Here is a 24,552-nt window from a genome sequence, read left to right on the forward strand (position 1 = left end):
TTTACATCTTGTGACCATTATTGTGGATTATTTCTTTGTGTACTGGAGTCCTAGCTTGTTGTTCTATCTTAGCATTACTCTAATAAACTCATCTAGTGTCATTTATTAGTTCTCCACATCAGAATTTGAAGCCACTGCTCCCATTTGGCATTGTACACTTTGGATTATTTATAAAGCAGTAAATCTGACATCATTTAAACACATGGACTTGGAAAATTCTGATTCATAAATAGTCCTTTGTGAACTCCTATAGAAAGAAGCCATTTTTATTTTACATTGGTGTTTTAACTTACTGCTCGTGTAATAAACCCTTCCTGTGAACACCCATACAACATAATTTCTTTGCCATTTGCATTAGAGCATGGCTGGACCTGCTGCCACATCTGTGAAGGATCTTTCCAATTCCTAACAGCATCTGGACAGGATGGTTTATGGCTTATCTTCACTTCTCTGCATAATTAATAACCTATTTAGCGTACAGCGCTGCATAATATGTTGGCGCTATACAAATACAGTTTAATATTAACAACCTATGGATCACTGGATCTGAAAACTAGACTTGATTTCATAAACATTGAAAAGACTTACTACTAGCATGTGTGTCAATCAATACATTTGTATCAGATATATTTTAAGCATCATATTTTAATGATGCGTGATCATTACATATTACCTGTACAAAATCCCTGTCAGTTTTTTCCTTCCATTCATCACCAAACACTGCAGAAAATGATCCCAGAGCTGTTGATAACCAAAATTTGAATTATAATCATCATAAAATAATGCAGCAAGTCAAACTAGAACTTAAAAAAAATTGTGAATAACGTGCATGGTGTGTGCAGCACTATGATCCCTGACCTAATGACAGCTTGTAATTCATATTGAAATATCTAAGAAGGGCGGCACGGTGGCTAGAGGTTACTGCTCTTGCCCAGGTTCGAATCTCAGGCAGTACACCATCTGCATGGAGTTTGCAGGTTCTCCCCGTGTTTGTGTTGGTTTTCTCCGGGTTTCCTCCCACATCCCAAAAACATGCAGTTAGGTTAATTGGCTTCACTCCAAAATTGACCTCAGATTGTGTTATAGACATACTGTGGGGGCATTATGAGCCCCTTTGAAGGACAGCTAGACTATGACTATAGACATTGTACAATGCTACGTAATATGATGGCGCTATATAAAAACGGTATAATAATAATAATGTTTAGCTACACTAAAGCTAAAAATTGTGAACTAAAATTTCAGCAAACATAGGACTAAACAGGATTATATAAATTAAGCCTTTCGGTTTTTGATTTCTGTGTTTGAGGGATGTTACCACGCAATGGAATTTCAGACACAAAAGTACCTGGAGAGGAGCTGCTGTAAGCTACATTAAAAGTTACACTACACTACTGGGGAAAAGAGACACTGATGCTCCTTAGCATTCTCATTTACAGATCCATAAAGGTCAACACACATAGCAGTATAATCCTTTTACACAAAAAAAATGTCGACCAGAAATGTCTATGTAAACGAAAACTATCAAGTACAGGAGCCCTAAAGATACTAAAGACAGAACACAACTGCAAATTACTCTTTTATGAATCTGTTGCTGAGGAAAATCAGAGCCCCTTACCATAATAAGCTGTAATGAGTATGAAAACTTTGCAGTAGGAGAAAAGTAGATTATTTAAAACACAGAAAACCTGAAAGTACCTTTTATATTTTTAATAAAGCCATTTTAGGTTGTGATAGGGCCACCTTATGATTTAAAACAGACCAAAGGTGGCTTTAAGGCTCCAGATTCTGCGCATTTATATTTATACACACACCTAAAAGACCTGGAATACCTTTTTAGGTAGGGCAGGCTTCTCTATGACTGACACAGAAGTCTAACAGAAGAAGCTGTCTGTTTTATAAAAGGTGGGTGCAATATGAGGCTTCCAGTGGCACCACTTACCAGATCATCTCCAATTTCAACCAATTCAGAAAACATGCAAGCATTTTAGGAGCTATAGCAGGTACATATTTTTAACCCAACACAGAAGAAAATCAGTTGTCTTTAGATCACCAATGAGTTTAGGAAGTTGGGTTTCCTGCCAAACACTTGCAGCATAGATGTTAAGCATTTTCTTTTATTTCCAAACACGAATTACAATCAACTAAAATTACCCGTAAGTGTGTTAAGAAAAACAGTTACACCACATACATATCTGAAACAGAGCCTAACATATTCATTTGCTCTACTAGAGCAATTGTTACAACTACAATTGTTACTCACTAGTCACTATCACAGCTGCTGGCACATGTGGCTTTAGAGGTGGTCAAAAAGAAAAGTGGCAGATATATACTCACTGTCATCGAACACTCCAGCATTTGCAAGCAACAAAGTAATAATTTTTGGGTCCTTTTCAAGTTGCATTACATGCTTGCTTTCATTAGATAGAAGTGTGCAAACATTTATTGCGAAGTCCACTTCATTAGGGAGTCCGGATAAAAGTGAAAGCACCAGTTTGTTGTAATCATTTGGTGTGTTGAAGTCCATCGTAAGCCCATAACTTTGACGCAAATAATCTGTAAAAAAAATAACAAAAAGAAAAAAAAATGATGGGGAGGGAAAAAAAAAAAAAAGAGTAGTTGTATACACCCTAACAACAGTTATCATATAAGCAAGCGAACATTAGAATGCAGCTAAAGAACAACGTTCTCAACCAAACCAAAGTTGTCACCAGAACAGGGGGAGAAAATCCTCCAAAAGGTACACTTGTTTCTAGGACAGTAAGAGTACCTAAAATTTAGAGACATTTAATTTCACATCCTGTAGTGTCTTTAGCTGCCTGTTATGCAAGTATATTTAAAAAAATTCACAAGGCATACAAGCAACAGTTTGTCATTGTATCTTTCCTGTGAACTTCCATTTACTCCTGCTATACATCACAAGGATGCAGGATTACCAATGGTTTTAACACATTGGCTTATGTAGGTCCAAAAGATGGACACAGACGCTCAATCATTGCTGGAAAGTTTTGTTAGCAATAGTTTCCAGTGACAGTATAATAAACAAGCAACGTACAGGGAGCACTGTTTTATCGAAGGGGCCATCAGCCTGTGTAATGATCCCGAATAGAAAACATAAGAACTTCTTGGGCATCTGGCACAGAAGATCAATAAAGGACACCGTGGGACACCTATACTAATACTAAATATCAAAGGCCTCAGTAACAAAAATGTAGTAAATGAATGAGGCTTGAGGCATCTATTTTCTTACACAAGCCTGCATGTCTATCATGTGCTAGTCTAACATCACCATATGTGATACTAATTGTGCTGTGTAAAGGTTTTAAAAATAAATAAATAAACAACAAGAACAGTCTGATGAAAGTCTCTAAGCCAACTGTATAAACGTTATTATAGGCAAACTACTCAAAGGTGCCTGAAGATTTTTCACCTGGTACAATATGCTGCTGGTGGTTGTAGGTGCATGGTATTGCCCCAATGGGAAGCTGTGGTTTTGGATTACCAGGTTGGACCTCATCATCATCTTCTCCAAAATGATGTACCTTCTCATATTTTTCCAAATACCTATAGCAAATAAAAAAAAAACTAATATATAAAAAGTGCCAATAAACTTTGATTATAAATTAAATATAAAAATAACTAAAACTTCACTACTTAGGAATAGTCTTTAACCACCTAAGCGTTACACTGAGGTGTAGATTTCTGTACCAAAAGTGATCCATTGTTTTTCATGAAATTTTTTTTTAAATTGTAGACCTGTAACTTACAGAAATATGTCCGAACACTGCAACACAAGGGCTGTGTAGGCATCCTTTATGCTAAATTGACTTTGCAATACTAATCAAAAATAAGGTTGTTGATATGATTTTTGTATACAAAAGCAAAAATAAAACATGGCCCACTGTCAAGATCAAATTTCCCATTAGGAAACTTTAGTCACAATTGTAAAATGTATATTCTACAGTTCCTATATATATTGACCTGCGATCAGTTACTGAACACAAACAGAAATCTTTATGACTATTTTCTCATAAGGCAAAACACATTTGCTTGGTGATTGGTCTAGAATTGTCACATGATGTGTCAGATTTCTGTGGTGTCTCCCCCCACCCTTCCCATTTTACACCCCTAAAAGGGACAAAAGTGACATAGGGCCCAGTAGATTGAATGATTAAAAAAAAGTGGGGGTCAGACGGTGTTTCCTCAGTACTTTTCAACCTTGTTGCAGGAATCCCTTATTAGGAATTTGTTTTAGCAAAAGACTGCTTCAAATAAAGCTTTTATGAATAGAAACATGAAAGACACCATGTACAGAAAAAAAAATAGCATGACAACCAAGCATGTTCAGAAGTAGAGGTCCCCCCTCTATATTTCTTTCTATGAATATTCCCTTTGCCTACTGTTGAGATCAGCCATCAAAGTAGTACACCTTACCAGTATTTTTTAAAGCAGACCTAGAGAAGGTAGAGAACCCTTTTATATAGGACAAAAATTACTCTTTTTTTTTTTTTGGAGGGTGGGTTGCTCCTTCTGCGCATGCTGGATCTTTTCTTCTTTGGGATAAAAAAAAATGCAGATCTCACGCATGGACAATGAGATTACTGCTCTTTTTCCCATCTACATCACCCAATCTGGCACCTGTGTGAGATCGGGTGACGTAGGAAGAAGGGCAAAGAAGATGGCAGTGTCTGGCGCTTTCTTCGCACCGGCACCTGATCCAGGGAAACCCTGAAGGGATTGACGGATCTGCTTGGTTAAGCAGAGTACGTGTTTTGTTTTTTTTCCCCCAGTTTATTTTCACTTTAAGTATGTAGACCTACAGGCTAGCAACATACAGATTATTTTCATCTATCGGCCTAATACATTTCTTGCCATAACCAAAATGAATTCTTTGCAGCCCACCATTTTTGCACATGATCATCATCACATTATCAAAGAGGAGAAGTGTATAATAACAGAGCCTCCAGTTCTATCCTCACTCCGGGTCTGCAGACTGTGATACATGCTGTGTGCTCACAGCAGACTGGCTCTTTACTATGCTTCACACTTAATGACTAACTAATGCGTAATGCTCAGGTCATTGGAACAGAACCTGGTTGTTAAATGAGCATTTGTAGAGATCTGAGGGTGGAACAACTTGCCGAAGGTCAGTCAAAGCATCAGAATCAGGGGTGATTTAAGTGACTTTGAATGTCGCATGGTTGTTGGTGCCAGGTGGGCTGGTCCAAGTAATTCAGAAATTGTTGATTTGCTTCATGCACTACCATTTCTAGGGTTCACAGAAAAATCATCCATTGAATATTAGTTCCCTGGGCAAGGTGCCTTGTTGTAGGCATTACTAAACTCAGACAACCACTCACTACCACCAAGGTATGCAAAAGAACATTACTGATCACACAAAATGTTAAAAGAGAACAGGCACCTGAGGTTACAATTCACACGGGCTTGCCAAAATTGGATAAGAGAACTTTGGAAAAATGTTGCTTGGTCTGATGAGTCTCAGATAGTGTAGTCAGAATTTGGCATCAACCACATGAAAGCATGGATCCATTTCTGCCTTGTTGTTTAAATGACACAGCCTACCACCTATTGTTACTGATCATGTTCATTCCTATGACCGCAGTGACCCATCTTCTGAAGGCCACATTAAGCAGGATAGTATGCCATGTCACACAGCTCAAATTATCAAAAACTAGGACAATGATTGAGAAAAAATAAAAAAACAACTAGGACAATGAGTTCAATGTACTTAAAAGGCCCCCACAGTCACTAGATGTCAATACAATGGAGCACCTTTGGGTTGTAGTGGAAAAGGAGACTAACATCATGAACGTGCAGTCAACAAATTGAAGGAAGAAATGAGCAAGTGCAAACAAAGTAAACCTGAACACTGCTTCCATGGAAAAAGAGCTAAGGGAAGAAACCCTGAAATGCTCAACTGCTTATTATGGTCACTAGTTATGTTTGAGCATATTATGTATTAGTGGCTTTCTACAAATCATATAGTTCAACCGAATACTAAAACTTTGTTTTTTTAAAATGGACTTGCACTGATTAGCTTCCCTTTGCCGGGATAGGAAAAGAGAAATTAAGTCAGATAGTCATGCATGATTTTTTTTAAACACACTCAACTGGCCCCACATATATTGGTTACATCATTGTGATTCTTTTTCTGCATACAAGTAATCGGCTATCTTGGTCATTTCAATAATGATGACCACAACTTTTCTGCAACCCCTTATATTTTTTGTAGCTTTTAGCAGGGTGGTCTTTATTGTTAAATGAACCAGATAGGAGGTTATCAACTGCACAAACAGTCATAATAGTTATTTACAAATCTGTACATTAAGTCTTTGACAGCTAGATAAACAGATTGCATAAAGCAATCTTTAGAGCTAGTTATGGTAAAACAATGGGTCTAGATGATTGATGGAACCAGGGCCTTTGTCTCCTGTAAGTTTTTTAGAACTGGAACCTGTGAACATATTGCTTGGAAGTATAGTAAATATGTATTGCCTGTTTGCTTAGCTGACCCCTGGCAAGTAGCACAAAACTTTGATCTTGTGAGATATGGAATAGCTGAGCAGAAGGTCACAGCAGGTGAGGAGTAGGCTGCCGTAGGCACTCACATAGATGTTACTGCAGTAAAATAAAATGTGTGTGTGTGTATATAAATACTGAGCTTTTTTATTTTTTGAGTTTGTTTAGTTTTGGCTTGTGGCTAAAATGTGTTACTTGTGTAAAGAGATATTGAATTTCTGTAATTCATGTTGTATCGTCTGCTTATAACGTGGCTTACATTAAGACAGGTGATCATATTTATGACAGACGGGCTAATTTGTGGAAAACCATAGCAGTTTAGTGCATGCTTAGCCATACACACCTGTGCTTCCACTGCTCACTTTGCCCTCGATCTGAATAACTACATGTACAAGAAAAAAAAAAAAAAAAAACATTGCTGTGCTTCAGTGGAACTACTGCCTAGGTATCAGCAGCATACACTCTTAATGTTAAACTCTTAAAAAATAAATAGGACTCACATGACCTGGAGGGTCAACAACATACTGTGACATGGCTCAAATGCCCCGAGCCTAGAATCTGATAATTCTTTTGGGGGAAAGCCTGACCTTTTGTACCTGAATTTTCAGTACCCCTGGAACACAACTCTGGCCAGGCCCCATCCTCAGGTGGGCCATGCAGAAGACCTCAGGCTGGTCAAGGGGTGAGCAGCCCAAGATCCCCATGGTATTACCCCTCACTGCACAGATCATCCCTGTTACTCACACACTGCTCAACTCCTTTCCACATGGTGGGTATTCCCAAGTGTGAATTGTGTTCCCAGGCTAGGCCTGTATTTCTGACAGGACAGATGCATTGATCATGCATTGTCACAGCTCATGAGCCAAATCTGGCTTTTCCCTTAAGGATGCTAAACACTTGTATCTCCTGAACTAATGTTTATGTAAACACAAAACCAAGAACTAAAATTAACTTTTATATTACAGCTGAATTCCTATATAGTTTTTTTTCCCTTTATAAATATTGACATTCACACTGCTCACTCAAAACAGTGTCAGGCCAGCAAAATGCAATTTTAGTACACTTTTTTAAGACTGACTAGAAAAAAAATATTTTGTATTAAACCTGCAAACTAGTTTGAACATAATAATTAAACAGGAGAGTGAAAAATAATGCAAAAGAAAACAAATTATAATATGAATGAAAACACATCAGAACACATATAAATCCTAATATATCAAGATAACCATTTCAATGTCCTAATATTTAAATATTTCAGATCGCGTCAGCAGCAGCGATGTTAAAATACTGGGGTTTTGTTTTTTTACCATCTCACCTTTCTAAACCTGAACATATCAAGCTTTTCACATCCAAGCTTTTCATGAAAACTATAACACTGGATTCCAACAATCTGCTGCGGTTCCACAACAGATGGCACACATATTGTTGTATGAAACAAAAATTCAAAGGCTAGTCTGAGTCCAAGGCACAGAAAGGCTGAGATTAAACACCTTACACTTGTAGGGCATTGCAATCTATAAACCCCACATTTATGACTAACTTGTGTGTCTAATAATGCTTCTCCCAATAATGATTTGTAGAAAATGGAGGACTACAGTTACGTTTCTGTGTCAACGAACACTTTCATGTTCTGAAGTTGCCTGCAGCAAAAAGTTGAATTTGTGAGTGAAATTCTGTCAACTTGAGGTCACATCGAGGAATATTTTCTCTTTTGTTATATTCTGTTATATTCTGCTAGTAACAGCCCTTACCTTCCTAATAACATGACAAGGAAATCTGTTACAAAAGCTACAAACTAAATTTAGGTAAAGCCTTTGTTCTAGTTTTTGTGGGGTCTATACTACTGGAACATACAGGGCAAAAAGTGAGTCTAGCCCAATGACAACTGTGGAATTGTCCCTTACTTTGGGAACATTCATGGAAATAAATTCCCCACCACGGCAGCAATTAATAAACCCAAGAAATGTTCAAACCATTCACTATGATACCCAAGACTAAAAGAAAATTCCTGGCTAGGGATCCACCTTAAAGTTCACATTATTAGGAACAAAATGCCCAATATTGTTGTGTACTACCAATCCAAGACCATTTTACTAAATGGTGTTCCTATTACAAACTGGATGTATACCGGATCCAAAAGATTTATAAACATTATAATATTCTATTAGCATCAGTGCTTAAAGAATTCACTCGCGGAAAGTACTGGCATTGCAAGGCGTACAGCACTAATAGAAACCATTTCATTACATAAATTAGCAGCAATCTAGTAACAATAAAACAAATGCTAGGACATTGGCTACAATGTTTTCTTTTTGTAACCAGCAGGTGTCACTGTTCTTTGTCATAAATGGCTCTAAGCAGCCTAGGGAAAGGTACAACACTGTATAAAGGAGGAATAAATGGGACCATACATTACCATTTTCTCATAATATTGATTAATGTGTTTGTAAACAGAACAACAGCTTCGCTTGTTGTCTCGCTTTGGTCTATAAATATGCCACTGAATGCATTCTAATATTTAGCCAATAGCAACCGCATATATGAACACACAATGATACAAATGGACATTATATAAACTTTAGCTAAAATGCTTTTTATTTTACATTTTATTCATGTTAGTTACTCCTCCTTGGTATAGATGTCCAAAAACCTTTGAACTGTTGCGGCATATCTTGGTTAGATGTGATGTCGGCAGTCCCAACAGGTTTAAAGAGGTCACTCAAGTGACACTTGATAATATTGCTGCTACATAAATATTCATGCAAGGAGAAATGAGGGAGCTGGGCCAGCCCAGACAGTACTTGGATACTCTCAGAAGAGGACCATGATGTGCAATGACGGAGAGCTTTGCTAGGGAGTGGTATGTACCTAGCATTTCTAAAGCGCATCGTAAATCCAAAAATTAAGCAGGTAAACATTCAAATTATTGATTTTCCTGCATGTTTTATGTTTGTAGTAGGGTCTTGCCAATAGAAAAAAATAAGGAGGAGGAGGAGGAATCATCCAATGTGACCATTTAAAAATAAAGTAAGGTTCTGAAGTTACACTGAAGGTATTAACAGAACATAATATGTAAATATTATTATACTCATGTCACCTATACCACCAGTTCAGAGTATCTTCCAACACAAAATTCTAAATATTACAATTTTACTTTGAAAATACATTATTTCTGGGAACTAACCACAAATATTTATTATGTGCATGTCTAAAGTTTATATAATAATACAATACAGTTTGGTTTTCATCCTGGTTTGCTCTGGAGGACCTGAAAGCCACAGCTATTTTGCTACATTTGTACACTGTATCAGTCTAATAAAGTTAAAGGAAAGAAATGTTCTTAAATTATCAGCAACTATCTTTTTTCCTTTTTTTTGAGTGAGAATTTAAACTTATTTCCTATCTTTTACAACACAAGAGTCACTGCAACAAATATACAAACAGAAACACATCTGATGGGGCCTTGCCTTCTTCTATGCTGCTAAAATCATTTTTTACTGTCCAGCTTTTTAAATGGTCCCATCACTTCCTGTCTGTTAAAATGTGTCAGCAAGACAGGAGATGAGTAGATCTCCTGACCGTGAGCCTGGATCATAGTAGGGGGCCCTTTTCATGTCTGTGGTAAATAACCATGCAATTGTCAGCTCCTGGGCACACAGAAAACTAAGTGAAAGAAGCAGGAAAAGCACCTGCACTGTGCTGTGCTATGAAGAAGGAAGCAGAGGCCACATATGCAAACATGTAATGAAATGAATTGAAATGAAATTGATTTCTAAAATACTAAAATCCTCTAATAAGATTTACTAGTTATGTTTATATAAAAAGACAATTTTGTTTCATTAATAAATAGTAATCCGCTTTTACCTACTAAAATGAGAAAACAGCACCATTTTTTTCTCTATCTAGGAGCTGACAATCTATGACATAATATCACCCCAGCATCTTAATCGACTATATCAATATTCCAAACATGGAGACGAAAATGTGGACGTTTATGGAACCTGATTTGTTTTATATACAGGGTTCTCCCCAGGCCCTTTTAGCTGGGTGCACCACCCGGCACTTTTCAGCACCCACTCGGCTGTTTTTGGGTGGTTACTAAAGAGTTAGGTCACAATACAGGGGCTGCCACCCACCTACAATTTCTTCCCACCCGGCTTTAAAAAATTTCTGGGTTGAGCACTGTATGTATTATGTATGAAAAATGATCATAGCACTGGTGGACACTGAGGTATCTTTCATTGTTAGACAGAGCTTATCTATGTACAAATATGACCCCACCAGTGTACCCTTCTTTCACCCATGGAAGACCTTCATTTCACCTGGTAAAACTAGGATAGAGATCATGGCTTCAGTGCGGCCTACACTTGTGTACTACATAAAAGCCATGATTTGATTTGCCAAGGAAAATAGGAAGCTACTTTTTTCTACTAAATGCAACAGAGGTATTTCCAAAATTAGGAAAAACTTTTTTTGGTCTTCAATGAATAAAAACCTTCAAAGAAAATAAAAACAAATTAGTAAATGTATGTTGTGCATCTGTAGAAACCTTAATGTGACCCCACTTACTAGTGCTCAAATACCCACAAACACCTTTTTACCAGACTAACTAAATTATTCTTTAGAGCCAAGAGAAGGAGTTCTAAATGAAAGGTAAGGTCATCAACCAGAGGTATATCGTACAGCAATATGATGAATGTATTTTGTTTATATATGCCCCGAGTCAGTAAACATTTGCTATTTCACATGCTACTATTTCACCTGAAAAGAATTTGCAATGAGGAGATTAAAACTCCACATTCCACAAACAGGCTCCTTTCCCTCCCTAACAACACATTATTCTAGCACAGGGAGTTGGAGAGACATTTGATGCTCTTTCCACCTGTAAAGCTTTTAAGGAACTTCCCCTTTTAAAAGTAAGTTGATCAGGCTGGACCATGTATAATAATAGATGCAATAAAATAACAAACCCCTGAAGCCAATGTTAAACATGGTGACTCGGGAATAAACTTTACTACTCCTTTACTACTGAAATCCAACCTCTTACTCTACCAGCCTAATACTGCATGTACATGGGCAGCTTTGAATCCCTAACATCATATGCTGATCAAATAAAACCATTTGCCTAATATTGTGCAGGTCCCCATGTGTCGTCAAACAGCACACAAAACTATACAAGATCACGGAATATTGTGTCCTTTGGGATTACTTCTGCTGGCCCGCCATCTTTCTATAGCGCATTGTGCTGCCATCTATTCCCCAGGATGCATATTTACCTGACCACCAACATTATTTAAAGGAAAACATAAAACAAGGCCACTAGTTTCCATTGCTCCACTGTCCCTATCATCAGTGGGCATGGTCATGCGGTTGCTGTAGGTACTTTCGGTGGTAGACAAAGGTCAGATGAGCACTTTGGCCTGTTACATACTACAGCAGCACATCTGTGGAATCAGACTGGATGGACCGACATTCCCCCCATGGATTTATGAGCCTTGGACAGCCATGACCCACCACTATTGCTGGTTTACCAGTTGTCCTTCCTCTGACCACTTTGAGTAGGTACAAATCACTGCACACCAGTAACACCGAATCATCTAGCCATTAAAGTTTGAATCCTAAAAAGTTGCTCAGATTCCTACACTTGCCCAATTTTCCTGTTTGCAACACATCAACTTCAATTTTACAGGTGCCACTGTAAGAAGATAATCAATGTTATATACTTCACCTGTTTTGTTTCAGGAGATCTGTATATAAAAAGCAGTTCTCTCTCTCTGCTAGTGACATCCTACTTACCACAATCCCAGTTTCATTTTACAGTGGTTTTGTTACATGGTGAACATCCCACTCCTGTATGTAGCTTTGAAAATGATCTACAATATAGGAACCACACAGCAATTGTTAAGTGTGTGCTGATTTATTGTGTGTATTAAACAAATTGCTGATAGCCCATCTAAATCTGTATAAACAAATGTTTACCTAAATTAAAACCTAAACTTAAGTACATGCTTGCTTTGCACCAAGCATAAAACATTGACTGCTAATGCTAGCCATACACCATTAGATGCTTCATCTACAAACTTTGATTCAGCTATTATTGTAAAATCTGGAACCAGCAATTCATATCAGGCTGACCAGATGACCTATACCTAGGAGGAAATACCATTCAGGTGGAGTAAAAACATTCATTAATTTAAAACAGAGAAAAAAAAAATGTTGAAACAGTGAGGATACAAAACCGGCTGTATGGCTATCGTGACAAAATTATTGACTTTCATTGAATAAGCACAGCTTGAAAAAAGAAGAACTTGCAATCTGTCAAGGCTCTTGGAATCAATACTGCAAGGACAGGGCATAAAAAGAATACATGACAGGCCCGGGATAAACAAGAGGTTGAAGTTTGGCCTTGCTTTACTGAATAAACTCAACAACTGTGAGGGCAAACCTTTATGTTTTTTTACACATTTTGACAAAAAATGGTCCGGAATTCCTAAAGTGCACTCTGGCCTGTGGTCCAGTTCCTTAGCAAATGGTCCTTACCATACAAGTGAATGATGAAATCTGTGGATTCTGACGCTTCCATCTACCACAACATTGTGATGTCCAAAAAGTTCAACAGATTGTCAATATTTAAGTGATGTATTGTAGTCTGGTATTTATACAGGTGAATTTGCTTATCTTACAAGTTTACACTTCTTGATTCTGTCAGAAATCTTTGTGCAAGTGTTGTCACTCAGCATTGTTCCTAGCAATCCCAGTGTACTACAGAACGCCTCTCCCCATAAAATATAGAAAAGTGGGGTCCTGTAGTCCCATTCCAGGGTTATAACACTGCCTTTTCTCATTTCCAGCACAACGAACGAGCACTTGACTAGGACAGCAAAAAAAAGGAAAAAAATTAAATTAATTTGTCCCCAAGGAGGCAAAAAAAAAATATTACCAGAAATCAGCCTCACTCTAAGGAAAGCCCAACAAATACTCAAATTATGAAGTTAATATGGTAACTTTTTCAGGATCACATGGCTCTGCCAAAATAGGATTTTTTTAACAGAAGCTTTAGATGCCAGTTAGATACTAGTACATGATAAATGTAATTTATAAAGGAAAAAAAAATTAAAAAAAAAGCGAGGACACAAACAAGGTTTTCATATATCGCCAAATACTTACCAAAGTCAAAGACTTGCCCCACATAGATGTGACCTGGCTCTTGGGAGACAGCATATCTACCTAAAAATCATATTGTTCAGTATGGACTCTACCTTTATGAAAAGTACATTCATAAAGTGTAAATGTGTGGTATGTACCTCCCACCTTGGCAGACAACCTATTTTATGTAATTAAAAACAACAAACTATGAATGTTTAGCACCGTTGTTGATGCCAACACACAAGTAGAATGTCACTTGACTAGCTGGTATGGATGGAGCCCTGAAGAAATGATTAAAGCAAACGTTATGTGTAAATACTGCAGCACATAACAGGGAACTGGGGTGGGTTTTATTTGAAAACACTTGTAGAAACACTCATAGTACCTGCTATTCCAGCGTGCGTTGATACGCACATCCTTCCTACATTAATGGACCAAGAGTCTGGTCCCATCCCACCTCACTATAGACTTTGGACTATAATGGGTGACCTGGGGTTGGGGCTAAACCTTCAATCCAAGCACACAGGGCATTGTGTTCATCAGAGCACCCAGGGATTTTCACACTTAAAAATAAAATCAAACTAGATATTTTCTCCAAGTGAATTTGTTACAAGATTTTTTCTTCACAATGAAGTTGTCAGGTACTTTGTTTATTAACCTTACAGATCTACCAGCTTTAATATTTTTCAGATCCATACGGTTTATTGAGCCTCCTGATCCATGAAGTTACCTACTTATACTAATTGTGTGCAGATTCCCCCAGCAACTATGACAAAATAATAGTTGTGGTAATCCAATGTGTGTTAACTATACGCTACTAGTGAATGGACCTGTACATTACAAAAGCATTACCCTGTTTAACATCATAACTACAACAGATTTACACACCAAATACTGCCAGAGAAACCTCTATGCAGAAGGTCCAACACACAAGACCACATCACAAAGAGGCCAGAAGAATATAATTCAGCTTTATACAAAATATCAGTGCATATCCAAGCTTACAGATCTGAAGCCCTGTAATCATTTAGACATAATGAAATGTAAACCTTTAAATGCAAGCCAAGTACGTGCTTACAATTTGACCTATCTTTGTTCAGCTGTGCTGGAGTGAAGGAGGGAAATGGTGCTTTTGATAACAAGTATACTGATAGGAGGAGAGGGCAAAGTGACAGATGAGATTTTTGCTGTGCAACTTCTTTGTACTGTACAGTCAAAGGTTTAGGTACATCCAGAATAAAACAATTGGGTTCGGATAAAATGGACTAAATACTTGTGATGATTACATTGAGGGCATCATGTGACAGACAAATGCTGAAGAGAGAACTGGAATAAACATTAGAAGTACCACAAAGTATATTTTATGTTGTCCTTCTAATTGGCTATTATCGTGTAAGTTTTTGTTTGGAGTTCTGCCTTCAGCAAATAGCTAGCAATTACTACTAAGCCAAAAATCAGTCAGAAAACATATCAGAACAGAATGCTGAGTTTGCACCAAATACAGTCCGGGTTTTTCTGCACCCTTGTACAGGACATCATCACACATGTCAGCAATCCAGGACAGCCAACCATAGAAATGTCTGAGCATTTACACAGCTTCTCCAGCCACTAATGTAAGCACAGCTGAAGTAAGGACACACTGCCAGATATCTCTCCTTATATACATCCAGAGATAGTGATTGCTAAACTGCCAGAAAACAAAGTTGTACAGTTAACAATATTAAATCCTAACCACATAAAATGGAAGGAAAATTATTTACAATCACTGATGTATGAACAAGAAAAAAAAAAAGCTTTACATAAAAACAATGAATTGAGGAACACATGTGGTAAACATGAAAGCCAAGCTTCAGCCTTTCCCTTTTGCACAGGGGACCCTTGTAGCCCGTGGCACATCTGCCATTCCCCCATACACAGAAAGTGAATATTGCCTCAGATCTCACACACTCACATAACAAAGTGTGCTGCTGCTTCTTTAGGTGAATATCCAAATATTTGTTCTGGCTACTGCTTAAACACAATTAACATTTCCAAATATACCTTACTGCAGAATATTCTTCAGTTTTTACATTTGGGTTGACTTTAAATAACAAAATAATAAATTAGATAATCTCATCACACCATACAACAACCCACAACTCCAACAAACTATTCAAGAGTACTGTAGCTATTCTAGGTTACATATGTTGGGGCAAAAAATAATTACCTTGCTGCAAAAAAGTCATTCTTGTCCACCAAACCACACAAAAAACAAACGCTGCACAAAATACTTCTACACTAAAAATATTCCAAAAATGAGGGCCCACCCTTCGCTGATTACCTAAAATTGCTGATGATTCCAGTAATCAACAGGTGTTCTAGGAGTTTAAGAACCTCAGCTAATAATTATAGCAGATGCCTGGCAGGACACACAATGGTGATACATTAGTCAGCCTGGATATAAGTGTATACTACACATACTATACTACTCTACACATACTCTACACACTGCCCATAGGAAGAGGAAAGTTCCTTGTACATAGATTTGTAGTGATCACTTGTAGTGTAATGGATGTTCTGTATAACTAGTACAGCTCCAGGACATCCCATGCAAGATATCTCTCTGATTATAAAAAAGAAATCTCCTATAAAAATGTCCTGAGGAGACAAAGTATCCAAGAATGACAGAAGCGTCTAACAAGAGGAATAACAATCTATCACATAACAATAAAGGAAAGCATCCAGTGATTTCACTTTGGACACACAAAGCATGTATTTCTATGTAGAGTGAATGGCTGACTTACCGCAGATAATACTGTTTCAGGGCGAAGGCAGCATTTGCACAGCCCCTGGGAAAGTGGAAATCTTCTACGATTTCTGCCCACTGGTTCTTCTCTGACACCTGTGTGTAAAAAGTGATAATATGACTTGAGAGGACTCCCCATGCCTGCCCCTATGTCTCATGGGAGGGAAGCCCTGTAGTGTCCGGGGGAGGGGGGGGGGGCAGTACGGTGACATCATTGCCACCCCCGGATCATTGCACCGATCGGTAATAATCGGGGTCTCCCTGTGTGTTCCGGGATGGCGACAGATAGATGTAGTCGGCAGCCTTTTGTTATTTCCTCCCATGGCTGTGTATTGTAAAGGGGAGGGCAGAGGGGATGTGAGGCCGGGAAACCTGCAGTGCCCTCCCCCCTCCCCAGGCGCCGTGCTCGGAGGACGATTATCGATGTTCGAGCATTGCCCGCTAATTTTGACTTTGGACGGAAAGTAGAGAGCGGCGCGGGGAGCTCAGCCGGATGGCCGGGGGACCGAGCGGCCTGACACCGCCAGCACTCGGCGTACACAGAGCACAGGCCTGCCAGGCCCAGCACCGTCACGGCGATCCCCCAAACACAGGGCATCCCCCACCGAGATGGGGAGGGACAGGCTGACACTATGGGGGCACAGATACCGGAGGGGGCAATGACCCCGGGAACTAGGGGGCGCCACACCCCTAAAATACAGGGGGGGGGTACACATACCCAGACAGTGTGTGTCATGCTACACACATACACTACACACACAGGCCAAACACATGAAGAAAGGGCAATTGGCTTCCCCCCAAAATTGTCCTTACACTGTATTAATGACATGACTATGCCAGGGACATTAGATTGTGAGCACTTTTGAGGGACAACTAGTCACATGACTATGGACTTTGTACAGCGCTGTGTAATATGTTGGCGCTATATAAATACTGGGTAATAATAATAATTTCCCATGTCATGCTAAATACACACACAGATGCCCCGTGTCATGCCACACACACAGAGATTGCACTCACCTTAGCAAAGCCCCCCAAAGTGGTGACTCTGGTGTACAGGGTATGCAGGTCGAGCTCTCTGCCCCCCACCGCCGGGATCTTCCTGAAGCGGGACCTGCAGAGACATCAATATCACACACTGACCCCGGGTATTTACACCCCATCATCCTATACATCATATATACAAACACAGATTACTATGTTCTATTCCAGCGTGCAGCAATCTGCTTTCCCATGTCACCAGTGTATGAGGGTGCTGTAGTATCAGAGGTACATATGGGGGGACCCTACTTTACACATAAAACTGGGTGAAATAGGTCATCTTCCTGGGACACATATGGGGCACATCGCCCATGTGAGAATTGGCCTCCTTCATGTCTCAATCTGCTGCTGGGCACCCTGGAGTGCAAACTGCAGCTCAACACATTTACACTCATGGCCTTTGTGTACGCAGTGTGGTTCCTCCTCCAGAGGGATAGAAGCAACATGTTGTGTCTGGGAACAGTGCTGCCATCCCCAGCACAACACAAATGCAACTGTATACACTAAACGGTTACCAATCACCCCTATTGGGTTAAATGGTTGTGCATGCCATACAATGTTGTGTTCTGAAAGAGACCCGAGGGGCACTTAGACATCGGCCTGTTGTCATACCAATAACAACATTGTTGGGAACCCATAAAGCCTTCACTGGGCCATACTCCTTGCCTGGCCAAAAATATTAAAATAAAACAGTTAAACCTAAGGCCTGAAAGTGAGAATCCAGCGGGGTGCACACCAAGATTATGCAAATACCTGATTGATGCCCATGCCAAGTCTTTAGAATAAGTACACCTATCATCAGCAAATCAAACACAAATTACACCCTGTGCCATCCTGCCACATAGCGAGCACCCTCCAGTCCCACACCGCACCACTATTGTTATTGTCTGCCCTCCCAGACAGCAAAACTCCCATGGAAATATTCACCCAGTGAAATAATGGTTTGGGCCTACTGAGGTGCCAAGCAGCAGGAGTTCACATAAGCCCCATACTCGCATCATGGCAGCAGAGAGGTGCCCCAATACACCATTTTGGAAAAATATAATATTTTGTGTTACAAAAAAGATAGTGCCATTATCACTGAAGATAATTTACTGAGCAAAGTGAATGTTTACTGTTCCTGTGAAATGTGATGAATCAATCAGAAACAAATTCTGGGTTTTTTTTTAAATTCCCCTGCACCAGATTAGGCAGTGCACACAGGGTCATCCTATGTACCCTAATTAGGCGCCCCCATTTCCTCAGTACCCCCGTGTTTAGGATTCACAGATCAGCACAGGATTCAGGGCTGGAGGTCTCCAGGCTGACAGTGCGGGAAGATTCCTTCTGAGGGTCCCAAGTTACATTGTCAGCAGTCCTGGAACTTTCATCACATCTGACAGTGAATGGCAGACCCAACGCCTTGTTTACACATCCATGTGGCAAGCTGGGAAATAAAAGTGTGCTGCCTTCATGTTTTTACATAACACCGGGCCATATTTGCAGCAAACTGATGGAAAGAACAAGGTGTAAACGTCCTGCTAACCTAGTAAATAAAACCTAAGCTTCACTGGGTACAAAGTAAAAACAAATAACACCAAGGGTGGGCCTTACACTAAACAACCAAACCAGCGAACCACATTACCCAGAAATACTTCCTAATGTCCACAAGCAGACACTCGATGTGTAATAAAACATTGTATGAACTGGGATCCAACTACCAGACTCCAGACTAAATGGCAACAAGTCAACCTCTGAGGACTTTCTACACAGCAGTTAAAGGCTTACAGGTATAGAAGTATACTTTTCCTATCACAATGCTGTGTGCCATGTTGTGGTGACCCAGGAACACCCGCTACCCACACAGGACAGCCCCGGTACACCTGTAGGGTTGGCTGGAAAGTTGTTCCCTGCACACTGACCAGGCATGGCCCCTTCCCACAATGCACCTGGCCCATAGTAAATACCCCCTGCCAGAATGTGACAATGGGGGTATCAGTGTGACATCCGGCAACCCCGGGCATGCACCATACCTTCCATGGGGGAGCACAGGGCCTCCAAGCACCGAGCAGCACTGACATCCCCTGCACAGCTGCGGGGTTTTGGGATCTTTGGAGTTGGAGGGAAACCGAGAAGACTCAGCAGAGTTCACTTCCCAGTCACAACATATGCAGGGGCCATGGCTGGCACAACACACCATGACGGTATGGGCCCCTGGTGATTGGCGGCTCGGTGCTCGGTACACAGCCCCCCCCCTAAGTATTATTATTATAAAGGCGGTTAATTTCCCCTCCCCCCGGTCCGTCCCGCTACATGTGCGGTGCTCTCACCCTCTGCTCTCATGGAACTGCCGCAGCTCATCCAGGAAAGCCAGCCCCTTCCTCCGGTGATCGGGTTGTGATTTAGCCGTGGAATTAGACATGGTAGGGGGCCCAGGAGTCAGCCCCGGGTGTCCTCAGATAACCGGGTATAGGGATGTGGATGGCCAGGCAGGGCGCTACACACACTTAATGCGGCTCGGAGGCGAGGGGGTGGCGGCCTCCCGCTCCTCGGCTCTCAGGAGAGGAGGGAGCCAGCGGCCGGCCCGAGCCCGCTCATGGAACGCACAGGAGGCGCTGGGCGAGCAGAGAGCCGGGCCAGGAGGGGCCACACACGGGAAAAGTTCAGGCCGCGACCGGAGCACAGATCACGGCGACCGGCGCTAACGTTAAGGCTTTATCGTGCGGCCCGAAAGCGCCGACCGCCGGGCTCCTCGCCCTTCCCCCTTCCTGCTTTTCAGCACGGGCGCCCGGCTGATGGTCGCCGGACACGGAGCATGTTGTGTTGCCGCTGCGGGCTCCCACCACTCTCTCCCTTTGTGTGAGTGCCTTATGCCGGCCGTTGGCCTGTGTGTGAGCTGCTCTCCGCGGCCTCTGTCCGCTCTCTCCCCGGCGCTTCCTCTCACATGTACCGCGTACGGGCGGCTGAGCGCCTGCGGAATCAAGCGCTCCTCACTCTGCCTCAGACAAAAAGATCTCAGGCCGCGGCGGCCACTGCTGCTTCTGCTGGTGGTGGTGGTGAGGGGGGCAGAAAGCGCAGAACAGCGACCCCTTAGCGTCGGCCGCAGGTACTACATGCCGGGCCTGTACAGAGATGTGCGCGCTCACGTCGCCAACAGGAGAGCGAGGGCCGCGTTGCACGTGCACGCGCCCGCTCGATCTTCATGGCGCGCGCGGCGGGGAACAATAGGAAGGAGAAGCTGAGTTTCTCTTGAGCGAGCTTAGGGGAGGTGTGCAATTTGACGACAGCAGTCGAAGGCGAACTAAGCCGAAGAACAACATACAACCGACCGTTGGGACGGCTTAAGGGAGCGTGGTAAAACTATGGGTTAGAAGCGAAGGTTTAAAGGAAACCTGTGCAGAGAGATATGGGGGCCGCCATTGCTGGTCGTCCAGCCGCTTTATAATGACTGGAGACAACACAGCTCTTTCTCCCTTTTTATGAATGTATTATTGCTAACTAAAGCTGATAGGCCACCTGTGTAATCTCCCTTTTATTACTGCTATTCAGTGTTATAGGTGTACATAGTCATCCAATAAAATGCCTGAGCTGTTGTAATTCTTTATATTTCTGGTGTATGATTTGTCTATACTTATCACCTCACATAGGGGAAGGGGGTATATGTGCAAGCATGCAGCCAGTGAAGGCACAAGAAAAGCCCCTGTCATGTTAGTAATTGTGTTATTCCAGGAACATTCACCAAAGCACATATTTTCTGAATGCAGAGACTCCTTTTGTCAAAATTCTGTGTAAAATTATAGCAGGACTGCTCATCAAACCCACATTTTCACAAATATAAAAATTTATGTTAGTGCACATAATAAAAATCCACTTTTTTGTTGAAAAAGATAAGGTTGTGTTGAATAAATAAATACCGCATCTGTCATCCCTCTTTATTGTACAGTGCTGCGTAATATGTTGCCGCTATCTTCATCCTGTTCAATAATAATAACCCTTAAAGTGGAATAAAGCCCACAATCAGGCAGGTCCCTATTGTAGATCAGGGCAGATGATGTCTCTTCTGCAACAAATGCTCTTACCTGCCTGATCCGCTTCCCAGCTGGGTATTTTTGCTGAGTTGTACATGCGCAGCTCAGTGTCGTTTGCCAGGGAATTCTAACAATCTCGGCTTCCCTTGTGAGTCCTGCAGAGTAAAGATGGCCAGAGATCATCTCCAGGAAAAAGATGGTGGCACCAGTATTGCAAGTTTAAAATTGTGGTAACCTAAGAAATGGTGAAAACTAAACATCCCAAATATAATAGCTCTGGCCCTAGAACAATCATTACTGTTCTTGGGTGCACAGCATTACTTAATATGTGAATGGTTGTGCAAATCTGATGGTTTTCATTTATTTTTTGTTAATGGTAGTATCACAAGGTCCAAATATGATCACGGTGCGGAGGATAGGTTCTCCTTAAGGGGATATTAGTGCTCTGTTGGACCCCCTATGTCACCTCTACACTCTATTCAAGCTCTGCTGTTCAAGTTATGCTATTTGGTCCTTTCCTTTGATCTAAATTACCTCCACTCCCCCTTTAGAGATGCAAACTAACTGATAAGTAATGATGATGTCTGCTGTTTTTATCCAGCACTATTCTGCTTATTACAGTCCTCTATACACATGGCTGTGCCCTGAGGCAGGCAGTGACAGGACTAAAGTCTGTGGGGCAGTCGCTTGTTCTTATTTCATCGGATTTGTTTGATTCACCCTCTGAGCTCCAACAGGCCTGCTATGGAGCGATGGAACAAAAAGCACATCCTATTACCATTATTCCCCCCCCCCCCCAAAAAAAAAAGTTCCAACATGCTGGATGTATCTTGGTAACTAATAGCCAACTGTTCCCTTTTGCCATGGCAATCGGTGGGTCCTTATTTTGCAAGGCTACAGCCATCCAAGTGCTACCTTGGAAAGAAGACTGGAAGAGGCCTCGGTGGCATGTGAGCCGTTTAATGACAGGCATATGTCTTACTGTAAACATTTGCATATAGTCACCTTGTTTTTTATTTTATTTTTGTGGCCTAAATGATGGTACAAGAATACTTGTCTTTCAATTAATCTGTTTCACACTACTTTCCAAACAACAGATTTGTACCATGTTATGGTACAAATTACTTGAAATTAATAAAACAATGCATACAACATATCAAAAGAAAAAAATAATCCAAGAACATTTGTTTGTATATGAAAATTGCCTAAAACTTTTATTCAGAAGAAAAAACATTTTTAGAGTTTATCCACTTTTTCTGTGAAAGTTTGACCTGAACCTTATCCCTAGTGTGCCATGGGATTGTTTTTCTAAGAGGTGTTTGTAATATAATAGAGGTTCCTTGAGCTGTGACTTTTGGGACAACATCACTTGACACAGCCAGCTGCATGAAACCAATGTGTTCCTATTGAACCCTTACATTACCCCAATCAGCCCTATTTAACCCAATTTTTCCTTTAAAAAAACATTTTTCTATTGACTGACTAAAAACCTGAAAGGTATTCCTCTGGGATAAAAAGATTGAGAAAGGCTGCCTTGGAGGTCCTGCCATCCATGACTATCTTGCCATTTTGACTCCATGGTAAGTGCTCCAAAACCAATGTTGTTTCCATATATTGTTTGCCCATTTCAGAATATTGCAAAGTGAACAAACCATGGGGCCATCTAATGCATCTCCTGATTTTACTATACAGATCTATAAGACCTTTTCTAGAATACTTTTCAGTCCAATTCTGGAGACATTACTTACAAAAAAATATATTAATAATGCAGAGAAAGGCAACAGAAAGGCCGAACAGTTTTGAGTAAAGAAGCAAAAGGGTGAGGGGCAAGCGAACATGATCCATATCTTAAAATAAAAAAACATCGAATAAGGTTTGGGAGTGGAGAGTCTTCACTATGATGCTAGAACCAAGAATATAGGGACTATAAAAGGGTTCAAAACTAACCATTAATATTATTTTTATCATTATCAAATAGTATTTATATAGCATCAACATATTATGTAGCGCTGTACATTAAATAGGGTTGCAAATGACAGATAGTGACACAGGAATGGGAGATTACCCTGCCCAGAAGAGCTTACTATCTAAAAGGTGGGGGGAGGTATTTTTTTTTTTTTTACTGTAAAGAGTAGCGAATTATTTTTTTTCTTTTTTTTACCAAAGGAGGAAATGTAAAAAGAAAAAAACAAAAAACAAACATTCTCTAATCTGCAGTGAAACCTGCAGCACAGTCACCTCTGCATCACTAGCACCACTGATAGCCCTGTCAACCATGCCTTGCTCTGCCCACAGGCCTTTAGATTGACAACTCATTGCTCTAGCTGCAAGAATTAAGGGCAGTTTTATCAAATGTAAAAGCCCCGCAAAGTCCCTCCCACCCCATTAGTACTGTCTAGCAGGGTGCATGATTATTCCAGCATCCAATGCTACATTTACCGTTAAAAAAAAGTTAAAAAAAATATGATTTGCCAAATTTCCCTAAAACACCCATTTATCATTCTGAAAGGAAAAACTATGTGTGCATATTGCTGCATTATTATTTTAACGCATTTGTCAGAATGGCATCTGCACAAGTTTGGAGAGCTTACACAGAAATCCTAACCTCCAAATATTCTAACTATAACCAACTAACAATCTTTTTTGCTTTAGGATTTTTTCTTACTCTTCCTTGCAGAACACTTCTAAAATATTCTAAGGCAATCTTTCACTGCATGTTTAGGATCCATACACAGAATTTTCATTATTATTCAGGACTGGAGAGTTAAGTCAAATATGTATAAATACATAAGATGGGCAATGCTTCTGTTACATTACAAGAGCAGTGCCAATTGGAGTTAGTAGATACCATTATAAATCAATGGATTCAGCTAGATCTCAGTGGTGGACAAATCTGCAAACTGTGAAAAACACATCTTGCTGCTTTATATCATTCAGGGAAATTTAATGGCGGGATTGAACAGTAGGGAGCTAACAAATAACACAAAAATGATACATCATAAACATTTTATAAATAGAAGAAAAAGCTAAAAA

General features: G+C 40.4%; 1 protein-coding gene across 1 annotated transcript in view; it reads right to left on the reverse strand.

The window, feature by feature from the left end:
* The window catches only part of ARID2 (AT-rich interaction domain 2), a 43,621-nt gene extending 23,047 nt beyond the window's left edge, over positions 1-20,574 (reverse strand). Inside the window, exons 1-6 of the mRNA XM_072401444.1 lie at positions 19,822-20,574; positions 17,492-17,585; positions 16,470-16,567; positions 3,431-3,564; positions 2,338-2,556; positions 674-741 (exon numbers count right to left, since the gene is read on the reverse strand). Of these exons, the coding sequence (XP_072257545.1) occupies positions 674-741; positions 2,338-2,556; positions 3,431-3,564; positions 16,470-16,567; positions 17,492-17,585; positions 19,822-19,913 (705 nt within the window). The 5' untranslated portion in view covers positions 19,914-20,574. The remainder of the gene's footprint in view (positions 1-673; positions 742-2,337; positions 2,557-3,430; positions 3,565-16,469; positions 16,568-17,491; positions 17,586-19,821) is intronic.
* Positions 20,575-24,552: the final 3,978 nt, after the last annotated feature.

This window comes from Pyxicephalus adspersus, chromosome 2 (genome assembly GCF_032062135.1).
Source record: "Pyxicephalus adspersus chromosome 2, UCB_Pads_2.0, whole genome shotgun sequence".
Lineage (NCBI taxonomy): Eukaryota > Metazoa > Chordata > Amphibia > Anura > Pyxicephalidae > Pyxicephalus > Pyxicephalus adspersus.